The sequence below is a fragment of the Osmerus eperlanus genome, chromosome 3 (assembly GCF_963692335.1).
Source record: "Osmerus eperlanus chromosome 3, fOsmEpe2.1, whole genome shotgun sequence".
Taxonomy (NCBI): domain Eukaryota; kingdom Metazoa; phylum Chordata; class Actinopteri; order Osmeriformes; family Osmeridae; genus Osmerus; species Osmerus eperlanus.
In genome coordinates, this window is record NC_085020.1 from 2922613 (window position 1) to 2937193 (window position 14581).

The window sequence follows — 14581 nt, forward strand, 5'->3', positions numbered from 1 at the left end:
AGAGAGAGAGAGAGAGAGAGAGAGAGAGAGAGAGATAAACACACCTATTGGTCAACATCCGTCAGAAATGGCAAAAACTATTTGTCTGTTTGCACACTGCCTTCTCTTCTTGCTACCTGATTCCTCCTCTGCAAAAGGTGTTTTGTTTTTGTCATTTTCATGCAACCATTCAACTGGCGCCCTCCCTCAAGCCTCCACACACTGAACAGCATCACTCTCCAAGCCAGGAGTCCAAGGTCCCCACCTCACCCAGCACTCGTATCCATGACTGAACCCAGCCTGCCCCTGGCTCTGATGTCATCCTGCTGACATCATAACCCCCCCCCCCCACCAGCTGACAGTCAGGCCCGTTTCCCTCGGCAACAGCTGCTATGAGGCAATGATGTCCATCAGTACAATACGGCGTGTGAGCCGTCACAATGGAGGACTTGTGTGAGCTCTGGATGCCATCATTGTGCAAGCTTTTGTGTGAGTGCATGTGTGTATTATTGTTGACAATGTTGTTGTTGTTTTTGTTGTCTTGTGGCCTCTCGGCGTTGGTCGTGTCTTAACCGCGGTGTGAGACAAAAGAGAGGGGGGCGGGGGGGTGAGGGGGGTCGTGATGCGTCGTGGATAAACTCGCATGAACAACAAAACAGCGGAGCAGGAAGTAGGTCATGGGAAGGAGAGAGAGAGGGAGTTTGGCCGTGGGACCTCAAACTCACAGCTTTGCTTTTGAAGGTGCTTAACCAGCATTATCTGCAGCTGAGTCCAGAACGGCGTGGAGAAGCGATGGTCGACTTAGATCCGCTTGCGAGAGTGGAGCTTGGGGCCACGCCTTCGTGTTGTCTTTGCAAACTGGGCGCCCACGTACCGTTAGCGTGAGTCGCTAACGGCTCTTGAAGCTCCTGATGCCATTTCCACTGCTGCAAGGAGACGTGACGGGAAAACGAGGGCTGGTCAAGAACACGACAGCCAGCTCTGGAGACAGCGTCGCTGTCGTCCGGCTGTTCAGACCTCCCTCTCTCCCGTCTGTTTACCCTCCACCTGACCCCCCACACCTGTGCTGCTGCGACAAAGGGCCCTCGTCCCAAGGCCCCTCCCTCCCCCCGCCCTCCCTCTCTCCCTCGCTCCCCCCGCCCTCCCTCTCTCCCTCCCCCCTCTCTCCTCTCTCCTCCCCCGCCCTCCCCTCTCTCCCTCCCCCGCCCTCCCTCTCTCCGTCCCCCCGCCCTCCCTCTCTCCCTCCCCCTCTCTCTCCCTCTCTCCCTCTCTCCCTCCCTCCCTCCCCCGCCCTCCCTCTCTCCCCCGCCTTCCTTCCTTCTCAGTTACACAGTTACAGTTCACCCCCGCCCTGAGCTTGCCCGTCCTCATTAGTGAGTATTTTCCTCCCTGTTTGTTAATTGTGTCCCGCTTTTCTCACCACCTGCCCCCTCCCTCCTCCTTCCCCTCTCTCATCCTCCATCTCCCCTCCCTCCCTCTCTCCTCCCTCCCTCCCTCCCTCCCTCCCTCCCTCCCTTCCCTACCTCCCTCCAGTTCACTCTCTAACCAGTCTCTAATTGTCATCATAAGGTGGCGTTCCCCGTGACGACTGGAGAACAGACCGCAGACCGACAGTGTGCAGCCTGGCTCCCGTGGCCCCTGGGGCCCTCCCCCCACCGCCGCCCTGCCCTCCGGCCTGGGGGACCTGGAGCAGACACCACCTGGGAGGAAACATCCACGCCTGCTCTACTGTAGCTAACGAAGGCCGACGGGGAATACGTGATCGAGAAACAGAGGGAGGAATAGAAAAGGGAGAGAGAGAGAGAGAGAGATAGAGAGAGAGAGAGAGAGAGGGGGGGGGGACAGAGAGAGAGAGAGAGAGAGAGAGCGAGAGAGAGAGAGAGAGAGAGAGAGAGAGAGAGAGAGAGAGAGAGAGAGAGGGAGGGAGAGAGAGAGAGAGAGAGAGAGAGAGAGAGAGAGAGAGAGAGAGAGAGAGAGAGAGAGAGAGAGAGAGAGAGAGAGAGAGGATAGTGTAGCTAACGAGGGTGCTTTGGGAATAGAGGCTAAATAAGGTGTAGGGAACTGTGTGCGATTGCAGGATGCCACTAACAAGGCAGGTTTCCCTGGTGGTGCAGAATAGCGTTAACTATGGTAAACAGGTCTGCTGGTGTAGCTAACAAGAACGCACAGGGAGAAACACAGCACCTCGCTGGAACCAGGGAAGAGATGATGCAAGTTCTGCCTGAGAAGAATTAAAACTTTAACAAAGATGTCTCTGTTTACTGATTTTGATGAGTAGCTTCTCCACAGGCACCATACAACCCCGTTTTTAGATGAATGCATGTCGTATTTCGTCTTTATTTTGAAGTTTTTCTATCATATCTAAGGCGTGTCTGCAGACAACCTGAATGAGTGGATGAAAAACAAACAATCGTGTCCTTCAGTCTGGGTTCTGAGATCTGACTGGGTGTGTGTGTGAGTCCACCGAGGACAGAGTGAGTGTGTGTGTGTGTTAGTGTGTGTGTTAGTGTGTGTGTTAGTGTGTGTCTTAGTGTGTGTGTTAGTGACTGTTTGTGTGTGTGTTACCGGTGGGAGGGCAGCAGTTTTCGGGGCATGTGTCCCCCCAGCATGGGGTCCGGCGCGGGCCCCGGTGGCGAGCCAGCTGGAGGCTCAATCTGGCGCGGGGGTCCTGCACAGCGGTGGCAGGAGGACCTGGTCGTACCCACGGAGACGCCCCGACCGTTTGCCCCCTCTGGCCGGGGACGGCCGCTTGGCAGGCCGTGGGGGGGGGGGGGAGAAGGGGGGTTGACAGCTCGACATGGCCCTCGCACCGCATGGGGGTGCAGAGAGGAGGGGAGAGAGAGGGGGGAGAGGCTAGAGGATGGGGGGGGGGGGGAAGGTGGTGGCTGCAGCGGCCAGCAGTCAGAAAGGCAGACAGACAGACAGGCAGACAGGCAGACAGGCAGACAGGAGCAGAGGGCAGGGAGAGAAAGACAGGTAGAAAGAGAGTTCAGGGCAGGGAGAGAGAGAGGGAAAGAGAGAGAGTTCAGGGCAGAGGTTCACACAGAGACAATGCAGCAATGTGGGCCCAGTGCTAAATGTTGCTGTTAGACCTGGACTGATGGCAGGACTGCTGTGTGTGTGTGTGTGAGGGAGTGAGTGGTAAAAGCAGGTATCTCATTTAAGTTTCTGAATGAGTGACACCCACTTACTCACTCATTCACTCACTTAAAATCAGATACCTGCTTTTTACTCATAATCTCCTGTGTGGCTGATAAATCTTATTTTTAAGATATCATAGGAACAATTCTTCAAATAACATAGATGATCATCTTGTCATACTGTTGGTGTGTGTGTGTGTGCATGTGTGTGTGTGCATGTGTGTGTTGTTGTTGTTTTGTGCACCAGTAAGTGTGTGTGCATCCATCTGATTGGTTCTGGGCAGGTTGCCCGCTCTCTCTGACAGGTCCATAGGGCCAGTGATGGACATGGGGTCATATCTGAAGAGTGTGTGTGTGTGTGTGTGTTGTGTGTGTGTGTGTGTGTGTGAGAGAGAGAGGGGGGGTGTATTTTTAGCGGTCACTGGCGTGCCTACGTGGGGAAACGTTTGCCTGGCACCATCTGGACGAGGGCCGCGCCGTTTTTCTGGCACGGTCTTGGCCACCCTCCATACCCCCCGCCCCCCCCACCCCCCCCCCCCCCCCCAGCCCAGATACCCCTCCACTTCCTGAGGGTCAAGCTGCCCTGAGAGACAGGCTGTAAGCAGATGTCCCTCAACCCTCCCAGTCTTGTTAATGAAGCTGGTGAGAGGGACCAACTTCAGGCCTCACACACAGACACACACACACACTGATAAATTACCCCCTACACACTCACACACACTGATAAAATACCCCCCCCACACACACACACATGCACCCACTAATAAAATAAATACACACACACACACTGATAAATGAACCCCTAGACATTCACACACACTAGTAAAACCACCCCCCACGCAATCACACACACAAATAAACACACAGTAGTGTGACCAACGGTGTTTATAATCCACAAAACAGCTGACAAAGGGTGCTGTGCGGTCAAAAGGACAGGAGCAGTTATTGGACATATGTGTCAATGTCCACTGAGCATATGTGTTTGTGGGCAGTTAGGATGGAGGGAGGGGGGGGGCTGAAATGGTCTGATAGCTGCAACACTGTCTGACACGTCTCATTGGTGAAGGAACTCACCCGTTAAGAGGAGAGAGAGAGAGAGATAGGGAGAGAGAGAGAGAGAGAGAGAGAGACAGAGATGTTATGTTGATCACATGTTGATGTTATGTTGATCCTTATGTTGTTTTTTGAATGGTGTTGTTGATGTATGGTTGTCTGTTGCTGTGCCTCCTGCTTTAGCAATACGGTTGTAATGACTGTCAAGCTAATAAAGCTAAAATGAACTGAATTGAGAGAGAGAGAGAGAGAGGAGAGAGAGAGTGAGAGAGAGAGAGAGAGAGAGAGAGAGAGAGAGAGAGAGAGAGAGAGAGAGAGAGAGAGAGAGAGAGAACAGTTCTGTCAAGTGAGCAGCACGTCAGAGCCGAGGAGAACATGGGGGGTACAGAGACACAACGAAGTCCCCCCTCCCCCCTCCCCTCCTGGTATTCTGGGCCTCCTTCACTAGATCCCAGTGGTGTGGGATTGAGAGGACCCCACACCACAGCCTGACAGCAGGCTGCTTCACCAGACCTGTCCCTGATACACCAACACAGAAGATTTTCTCTCTCTACTCTGAACGACTATACTTTTTTTCTTCAGGTCTGGGCATGAACTGGCCCCTTTGTGATGAGGGTGTGTATCTGTCTGGCATCATGTTAGGCCTTGCTGAAGGCAGTCGCTTGTTCCACCTCCCTTTGTCTTAGTGGGGAGGCTGTTGGAGTGTGTGTGTGTGTGTGTGTGTGTGTGTGTGTGTGTGTGTGTGTGTGTGTGTGTGTGTGTGTGTGTGTGTGTGTGGGGGGGGGGGGCTGGGGTAAATTAGCAGGGTGGTGGTGGTGTGATCTAATGGAGCATGCTGTTATCAGAGAGACAGGCCCCTGGTGGTGGGGGAGCTGACGTCAGCCACATTTGCCTCACAGGCCCGCGGGAAGCACACTGGGGTCACTAAGGGCTCTGTATGGGGAGCACCCAGGATTCAAACCAAGGACACTCTACTGGTTGGTTTTGTGATACAAGTATTTAGTTATGTGTGTTGGAGTCGGACTGTGGCAGCAGCTGTTGAACGACACTGATGGGTACTCTACAATGTAATTGATTCTTGGTTTGTTCACTTTTTGTATTGGGTGTTTTATTTTGTACAATTATGAGCAAGGTATGGTTTCTAAAAAGAAAATTAAAATGCTTTTAAATCCACAAAGCACTGTTTGCTTGGGTTGAACTTTATCCGAAATAAATAAAAATGTTGTTGCTACTCTCACTACTCTGCTCGTGAAGTCATCCTTCCTTTGTGCTAACCACAACCGAGTCTGTGGTTTCTCACTACCAGTAGGCCTAAATGCCGTAGAGCTCAACACGTTATTATCCTTCAATTAAGGTGACAGTATTATTAGTATTATCTATGTGTTCTTGTGGTAGCGAGTGAGAAAGATAGCACATCTGTTGCTGCATTATTTTTTATATACCGCCTTGGGTTTTTACACCTTTTGAAACCGCAGGCAATACTTTTTAGACGCTCGTTTTAGATGTAGAACTACGGCGCCCTCTGGTGACGATCATCGACTATAAACGAATCGATTGCTCTGGCATCATTTTGCTATGCCTTGTAGTACTGCCGCTCTAGTCTCGCTTCAAAACCATTCGGAAATAACTCGATACATTTGAAACAAAAATGTTTAAAAACCACTGGCTGGGTTAAATATTAGCAAGTCCTTATTAAAAAAATGGAAAGAAAAAAGTTTAATATTAACCTCGACGACTCTGCTTTCACTAAGAAAAGAACACCGGTTAGTGATAGTCTAACGACGTTATTATCTCTATAGATAGGAGCTAGGCTAGCTAGCTACAGTACCTACTATCCCCTACTATTGTGTTCCTATCAAGTTTATTCTGCGCATATGTGCATACAATGTGCAAAGCTAGCTAGCTATTGAGTTATCAATGTTAGCTTGTAGCATATTGCTTTCTTTGTAACTTGCATTGCTTGTGTTACACTTGGTAAAAGAAAACAGGAATTATCTGCATCATAAACACGTCTCTCTCCCGCAGGTGAAGCCCTTGTTTCAGCCGTCATCAAAGGCAGGCCTCACTGTCTCAACCAAGTCTGAATCTTCTTATCAGCCAGTACCACCTCTATCTGCCGGCCAACCACAATCCTATGCAGAATTCGTCGTCCAGAGCAGTAGCCACGCATGTCATCCTCCACCTCGCCTTCCTTCCAACCTGCACAATGAAGACGGCGTGTCAAGGGCGACAGCTGACAACGCAGAAAGAATCACAGGAGACGAGCTTGCCACTTCTAGGCCGGGTCCTAGTCTAGAGGTTCCTGGTGGGTCTGACATGGGTTCATCCTCCGCTGTTGGGTCTGTGAAGCCCTGCGAAGCGCTTAGAGAGGCTGGGGGGGGCAGTGATGGAGGTGGAACTCCAGGAGGTGAGCAGGAGGAGGGCCGAGGTGCTGGGAGGGACCAGCAACAGGCGGAGGGTCACAAGGTTGGCCCAAGCAGCCTGGGCCCCAGACCGGTGGGATCAGGGAACAGCATCATTGTCAGCCCTCGACAGGTACGACTGATGAATGAAACATCTGGAAAAAAGAAACTGTGATCAATGGTTGACCGTGTAGATTGCAAGCGTTGTTCCTTGTTTTCTAGTCTGTTGTTATCTTTGAACCAAAGCGATAGTAGTTGTTGTCGTCATCGTGGTAAATACTTGCAGCGTCTCTGTTCTGTGCAGAGAGGAAATCCAGTTCTGAAGTTTGTGAGGAGCGTTCCCTGGGAGTTTGGAGAAGTGGTGCCTGACTATGTCCTGGGACAGACCACGTGTTCTCTCTTTCTCAGGTCCGGATTAGCTGTGTGTGTGTGTGTGTGTCTGTGTGTGTCTGTGTGTGTGTCGTGCATGAGTGTGTGTGTGTTATGCATGAGTGTGTGTGTGTGTCATGCACCTATACACATGCTTGAGACAGCTTTTCACTTAGTTTGTATTGTCACCTTTGCCTTGCTGTGTGGTTATTCTGCTGTCAGACGGGATGTTGATGTATCTCACGTCCCACTCACCGTTTGACAGATCTCAAGTCTACCACAGTTGCTCTTTTCCTGTTGCATATGATTCCCCCCCCCCACACACACACACAAAGATGGTCAGGACCTTAAGACCGATGAGCTAATTTCTCCAGTTGTTTTCTTACTCATTTCATTCTCTCTCTTTATCATTGGAAAACGTGTTTTGGTTTTGACCCACTTCAAACCTGCAGTCTGAGATACCATAACCTCAACCCTAACTACATCCATGACCGTCTAAAACAGCTAGGACAAACCTTCACGCTCAGGGTCCTCCTGTTGCAAGTGGATGTGGTAAAGTATTTATTAAATACCCCAAAACATCTCTTGATATTTATATTCACAATAAATGAATTTCACAACATATTCTTTCGACAATGCCAGTAAAGCCCCTCCTCTAATCTTGGATGTGATTGGTTGCATCTTGTAGAAGGATCCACACCATTCGCTGAAAGAGCTGGCTCGGATCTGCATCATGGCTGACTGCACTCTCATCCTGGCCTGGAGGTGAGACACGGGTCAACAATGACTTATATGTTTGTTTATAGGTAACAGACGTAACATGAGATGAAACTGACTTCATTTTCCCAGGGGAAATTAGTCTGGGTCACAGTACAGTACCTGCTATGTTTATTAGATGCTATGTATAGATACTAAGACCCCATGGCCCCAATACTAATAAAACATTACCCATGTGCTCTGAAAACTTAAATTAAGAGCTATAAACTTAAGTCAGAGCTATAATTTTACAGAAATGAATCTTCACCGGGTCGAGGGATAAGGGAGTCTGTGATGAGCAGTTTCATGACCCAGCCACGTGTGGAAGCACAGATTTCCCATGGCCACGGTGGGACCCTCTTAGATAACTGTCTTTACTCCATCAATTCCAGTCCTGAGGAGGCAGGGCGCTACCTGGAGACGTTCAAGTCCTACGAGAAGAAACCTGCTGACCTGCTGAAGGAGCAGGTGGAGAAGGACTACCTGTCTAAGGTACCTGGAACCTTTTCCCACATTCACCTTTGGGAAGCTGTACTCTTTCTGCTTTACAATGCCAGCACCCTTAAACATGCACCAGATCTTCAAAGATGTTTTAGATATCTCCTTTCAGGCTGGTTTGCCTGGTTGGGACCAGTTCTTAACTAGTTGCTGTATGCTCTGACCGACTACCTCATAACTGTTTTGGTTGCTTTTACAGGTGACTGACTGCCTGACCACAGTTAAGTCTGTCAACAAGACAGACGCCATAACCATGCTGTCCACCTTCTCTGTGAGTGGTCTTCAGAATGTTCGAGGACCCTTGGGTTCTCTGTATTCATGCATCCTTGACATTCGAGAACAACATGCATTTTTCACGATGAACTAGAGGAATGACTATTTTATGGTGTGCTGATATTAATGTCTATGATCTTGACTTGTTTTGCAGTCCATCGAGGGTATCATCAAGGCTTCTAAAGAAGACCTGGTGTTGTGCCCCGGGCTGGGGCCACAGAAGGTGAGAGTACTGGAGAGGAGAGGAGGACTGAGACCAGGTTGACAGTACTAGTCTAACACACTGAGGCAGATCTTAACTGCTTCTTTAGTCTGAAGTCGTAACACCTTTATTAAATCTTTGGTTCTTCTTTTCTGACTTGGTGTCTGTGTGCCCCCCTGTCTTGCAGGCCCGGCGTCTCTATGATGTGCTCCACCAACCCTTCTTAAAGTCCAGGAAGAAGGAGAGCTGACTGGGACTTTTTTCCAGTCTTCAACAGGGCCTGGCCCCTGCCTGGCCCCTGTCTGGCCCCTGCCTGGCCCCTGCCTGGCCCCTGTCTGGCCCCTGCCTGGCCCCTGCCTGGCCCCTGCCTGGCCCCTGCCTGGCCCCTGTCTGGCCCCTGCCTGGCCCCTGCCTGGCCCCTGCCTGGCCCCTGCCTGGCCCCTGCCTGGCCCCTGTCTGGCTCACCTATTTCACACTGTAACCTACAGCAACAATGCTTGTTGGTTTGTTAAATGAGGACAGGAAATCTCTTGTACAGAACTGTGGTTTAGTGCTGAACCAAGCCTTGGCTTGCTTCCAATATGAAACTTTACAGTTATATATTTGAAGAGAATGGAGCATCATGAAAAGAGGCTAGTGGTGTTCATTAACCACATGGAGAGATTCATTATTTGACTTGAAATGCCTTTTGGAAAGGAATTGAAACGACAATATGCGGTGTTTAGTCTTTTTACGACAATTATGTGGTTATTAGGTACATATTCTACGTTGCCAGTAAATGTTTTTTGGTATTTCATAGCATTTTTTCAATAAAGCTTAAAATCAATTCCAAATGAGTCTCTTAATGGTTTTCAGATGAACAGACTGATGGGTTCTTCTTCTTCTAAAGGCAAGGTGTGATATTTCCATTCTACCTCTGCTCTCATTCTGAATCAGCTGAGACCACCAACCAACCACCTTTCCTGTGTGGAACTGCAGGGCTTTCTGAGTGTGTGTGTTGGTGGGAGTGGTGATACAGCAGCCTATATAGCTATAGTTTGCAACTCAAAGGCGCAGGGTATTGTGGCTTTCAATTTTAAAGAAAACTGTAAAGACAGGAGGTATCCACATGTGTACATGAAAATCCATTTCTTCATGCCCTGGATTAAAGAGATGCTGAATGGATAGGTGTTTTTATACTTGATGGAATAATTCATTTGTTAAATCTTTGTTCGTATAAAGGTATTATCAACAAATAGCAATAGCAATAGCAATACTCAGCTGAGACCACCAACCAACCACCTTTCCTGTGTGGAACTGCAGGGCTTTTTGAGTGTGTGTGTTGGTGGGAGTGGTGATACAGCAGCCTATATAGCTAACAGGAGTTCCCTGCATCTCCACATCAACCATGTGTCTGCTGTATCTGCTGGTCCTAGTCCAGCTCCTTGCCACCTCTGGTGAGTTTCTATTCATTACATTTTCCTGAACCCCTGAGCTGTTTCCTGGCAGACTAGTCTTATGTCTCTTTTCTTCAGTTTAGTCTTGGTTCTCGCAATAGCCCTCTGTTAAGATTTGTTCGGCATTTGCTATTTTGTGGTTATCTTGCAACATCACCACAACTGATGTGTTGGGGAAATATTTAGCAGGATGTACAGTCTGAACTGTGAACCTTTGCTCATTCGTTGTTTGCAATATGTATTTCCTCCTGTAGGGGCATCTCAGAGTGGTATAGTAGGAGGTCATGAAGCTAAGCCACACTCCAGACCCTACATGGTGTCCCTCCAGCACAACGGAGCACACTGCTGTGGGGGAATGCTGATCCGGGAGGATTTTGTCCTGACTTCCGGACACTGTTTAGAGTCAGCCATTTTCCTTCTTTATGTTACGCCAGACAGATTGTGATGTGTGTTAAAGTGCCTTGGCACAATGACAGTCATCCTTATTTTGTTGATGGAATTGGTCAACAAACTGCTTTCCCGTGTCCATTTAGACTTGAGGAGTTTGAAATGCAGGGAGTCACATCCCAAAGATGTTTGTGTTCTAGCTGAACAACATAATTATTCAACCTTTATATTTATATCTGTACTTTCGGACAAAATCTACATTCTTCAAATTCCATTTGAGAAAATGTGCCAAAAAATACATCTGAACGGAATAATACACAGGTAGGTAGACAGACAGGTAGCGCATCCAATCATTAGACTCAGAACGGTCTTAATGATTTTTCAAATCATTGTCAAATATGACAAAAAAGTGCTTCTCAACAACATTGCCTACACCATCTTTAATATAGATGCCTAATTCCAAGTAAAACATAACATTTTTGTAGTGTACCGTACCCCTTACAAATGTGGTTACCATATTTATTATCAGGTCTCGCAAATTAACGGTCGTTCTTGGTGCACACAATCTATCCAAGCCTGAGAAGACTCAGCAGAAGATAGAGGTGGCCCGTTACGAACGCCATCCTTTACATCTGAGATATAATCAGCCTGAATATGATGTCATGCTACTAAAGGTAAATATCTATACATTTAAGATGTATGGCTCCACCACAGATAGTTGATGAGCAATCTAGACCTAATCACTGAAAGAGTTCCAAAGATAACCAAAAATTTGAAAAATAACAATAAATGTATGGAATTTACAGTATATTTGGATTTTCTGTCCCCTTTACAGCTTAAGACAAAAGCCAAACTGAATAAGTTTGTGAAGGTCATTGGTCTCCCTAAGAAGAATGGGGAAACTCCAGCAAACGTGAAGTGCTCTGTAGCTGGCTGGGGCATGGTGAAATCCAAGTCATATGCATCAGATGTTCTGATGCAGACCACCGTCAAGACTGGGAGTAACTCTGATTGCAAGCGGGTGTGGCAGAAGCACTTCAAACCTTCACAAATGATGTGTACTCTCACTGACGCAGGAAAAGGATTTTGCCAGGTAATAACTTGTTGAGGTTAAGTCAACGTCAAGTCATTGTTAGTTGGTCAGTTAGTACTAGCTTATTCAAGGTAATACAGTAGGGAAATAGTCAAACAATTGATAGTAGTTTGAGTTGCGTTCAAGTTTTAAATGTGTTTGTTTCACTTTCCAGGGAGACTCAGGAGGGCCACTGGTTTGCAACTCAAAGGCGCAGGGTATTGTGGCTTTCAATTTTAAAGAAAACTGTAAAGACAGGAGTTATCCACATGTGTACATGAAAATCAATTTCTTCATGCCCTGGATTAAAGAGAAGCTGAATGAATAGGTGTTTTTATACTTGATGGAATAATTCATTTGTTAAATCTTTGTTCGTATAAAGGTATTATCAACAAATAGCAATACATTTTTGTCTGCTATTACTTGTTGTATTTGATCACAATAAATGTTTAGCTCCAGTTATCAATAAGGGATTAAGGAATCGAAAAGACAGTATGTGGATTCAGTCTTTTTACAACACTTATGTGCTTATTAGGTAGATATTCTATGTTGCTAGTAATTATTTTTGTATTTTAGAGGATTTTTTCAATAAAGCTTAAAAAACAATTCCAAATGAGTCTCTTAGTGGTTTTCAGATGAACAGACTGATGGGTTCTTGTTCTTCTAAAAGAAAGGTGTGATATTTCCATTCTACCTCTGCTCTCATTCTGAATCAGCTGAGACCACCAACCAACCACCTTTCCTGTGCGTGACTGCAGGGCTTTTTGAGTGTGTGTGTTGGTGGGAGTGGTGATACAGCAGCCTATATAGCTAACAGGAGTTCCCTGCATCTCCACATCAACCATGTGTCTGCTGTATCTGCTGGTCCTAGTCCAGCTCCTTGCCACCTCTGGTGAGTTTCTATTCATTACATTTTCCTGAACCCCTGAGCTGTTTCCTGGCAGACTAGTCTTATGTCTCTTTTCTTCAGTTTAGTCTTGGTTCTCGCAATAACCCTCTGTTAAGATTTGTTCGGCATTTGCTATTTTGTGGTTATCTTGCAACATCACCACAACTGATGTGTTGGGGAAATATTTAGCAGGATGTACAGTCTGAACTGTGAACCTTTGCTCATTCGTTGTTTGCAATATGTATTTCCTCCTGTAGGGGCATCTCAGAGTGGTATAGTAGGAGGTAATGAAGCTAAGAAGCACTCCAGACCCTACATGGTGTCCCTCCAGCACAACGGAGCACACTGCTGTGGGGGAATGCTGATCCGGGAGGATTTTGTCCTGACTTCCGGACACTGTTTAGAGTCAGCCATTTTCCTTCTTTATGTTACGCCAGACAGATTGTGATGTGTGTTAAAGTGCCTTGGCACAATGACAGTCATCCTTATTCTGTTGATGGATTTGGTCAACAAACAGCTCTCCCGTGTCCATTTAGACTGGAGGAGTTTGAAATGCATGGTGTCATGTCCCACGTTTGTGTGGTTGCTGTACATCATAACTATTCAATCTTTAAACCTTTTTATGAGCTTAATTCACACAGTTCACAATTTCTCTATATACCTATTCATTCATACATGTGTACATTCTGATGAAATATCTATTCAAATTCCATTTGGGAAAATGTGCTGTTGAATATATCGGAACGGAATAATTCCCCCTTTCGGAAAGCACATAACTTTTTAAATGTATTGTTAGCTCTCAAGTTTGACATACATACCTAATTTCCTACCTTCCCCTTTAAGAATTTGGTTTTTCAGAGTTACCTATTCTATTTTTATTATTATTAAACAATCATATCTATTATCAGATATTACCCTTTAACGGTCGTCCTCGGTGCACACAATCTATCCAAGCCTGAGAAGACTCAGAAGATTGAGGTGGGCCGTTACCTACGCCATCCTTTACAGCTATGTTTTAATCAGACTGATTATGATGTCATGCTACTAAAGGTAAATATCTATACATTTAAGACGTATGGCTCCACCACAGATAGTTGATGAGCAATCTAAATATAATCACTGAAAAATAGTTCCAAAGATAACCTCAAATTTGAATAATAACAATAAACTTATGGAATTTACAGTATATTTGGATTTTCTTTCCCTTTTACAGCTTAAGACAAAAGCCAAACTGAATAAGTTTGTGAAGGTCATTGGTCTCCCTAAGGAGAACGAGGAAACTCCAGCAAACATGAAGTGCTCTGTAGCTGGCTGGGGCATGGTGAAATCCAAGTCAAATGCATCAGATGTTCTGATGCAGACCACCGTCAAGACTGGGAGTAACTCTGATTGCAAGGTGTGGCAGGACCACTTCAAACCTTTACAAATGATGTGTACTCTCACTGATGAAGGAAAAGGATTTTGCCAGGTAATAACTTGTTGAGATTAAGTCAACGTCAAGTCAGTGTCAGTTGGTCAGTTAGTACTAGCTTATTCAAGGTAGTACAGTAGGGAAATAGTCAAACAATTGATAGTAGTTTGAGTTGCGTTCAAGTTTTAAATGTGCTTGTTTCACTTCCCAGGGAGACTCAGGAGGGCCTCTGGTTTGCAACTCAAAGGCGCAGGGTATTGTGGCTTTCAATTATGGAGAAAACTGTAAAGACACAAGGTATCCACATGTGTACATGAAAATCCCTTTCTTCATGCCCTGGATTAAAGAGATGCTGAATGGATAGCTGTTTTTATGCCTGATGGAAAAATTCATTTGTTAAATCTTTGTTAGTATAAAGGTATTATCAACAAATAGCAATAAATTTTTGTCAGCTATTACTTGTTGTTTTTGATCACAATAAATATTTGGCTCCAGTTATCAATAAGTAATTAAAACTATGTGCAACGTATCCTTTACTGGGTCCTTGTGATGTATAATAGGACTAATACAATCTAAAACAGACAATTGCGATGTCAATTGTAATCAACAGTATGGCCTGTTCCAACAGCACTAAACACACCTGGATTCAGGACAGATAAGCAATCTTTTTTTATTACAGTATCTGTACAGCAATTATTTGTTTGTATTTTCTTA

At 46.3% G+C, this 14581-nt stretch overlaps 3 protein-coding genes across 4 annotated transcripts; all 3 read left to right on the forward strand.

The window, feature by feature from the left end:
• Positions 1-5734: 5734 nt before the first annotated feature.
• Positions 5735-9511, forward strand: ercc1 (excision repair cross-complementation group 1). 2 transcript variants are annotated; one of them, XM_062456499.1, is made up of 10 exons: positions 5735-5935; positions 6198-6707; positions 6879-6982; positions 7396-7495; positions 7632-7708; positions 8092-8191; positions 8397-8468; positions 8625-8693; positions 8860-8952; positions 9107-9511. In XM_062456499.1, exons 1-9 carry the CDS (start codon positions 5873-5875, stop codon positions 8920-8922), a joined length of 1158 nt encoding a protein of 385 aa, XP_062312483.1. In that variant the 5' UTR covers positions 5735-5872; the 3' UTR covers positions 8923-8952; positions 9107-9511. The 2 variants fall into 2 exon arrangements, 1 of the variants encoding a protein (XP_062312483.1); XR_009929724.1 differs by having other exon boundaries at positions 5736-5935; positions 8860-9007; positions 9118-9511.
• Positions 9512-9710: 199 nt separating this feature from the next.
• On the forward strand, positions 9711-12054 carry LOC134017149 (granzyme-like protein 1). Its single transcript, XM_062456502.1, has 6 exons — positions 9711-9772; positions 9975-10108; positions 10363-10510; positions 11025-11169; positions 11331-11588; positions 11743-12054. The coding sequence occupies exons 2-6, from the start codon at positions 10060-10062 to the stop codon at positions 11893-11895; spliced, it is 753 nt and encodes a 250-aa protein (XP_062312486.1). The 5' UTR covers positions 9711-9772; positions 9975-10059; the 3' UTR covers positions 11896-12054.
• Positions 12055-12284: 230 nt separating this feature from the next.
• Positions 12285-14394, forward strand: LOC134017150 (mast cell protease 1A-like). Its single transcript, XM_062456503.1, has 5 exons — positions 12285-12459; positions 12714-12861; positions 13365-13506; positions 13670-13924; positions 14079-14394. The coding sequence occupies exons 1-5, from the start codon at positions 12411-12413 to the stop codon at positions 14229-14231; spliced, it is 747 nt and encodes a 248-aa protein (XP_062312487.1). The 5' UTR covers positions 12285-12410; the 3' UTR covers positions 14232-14394.
• Positions 14395-14581: the final 187 nt, after the last annotated feature.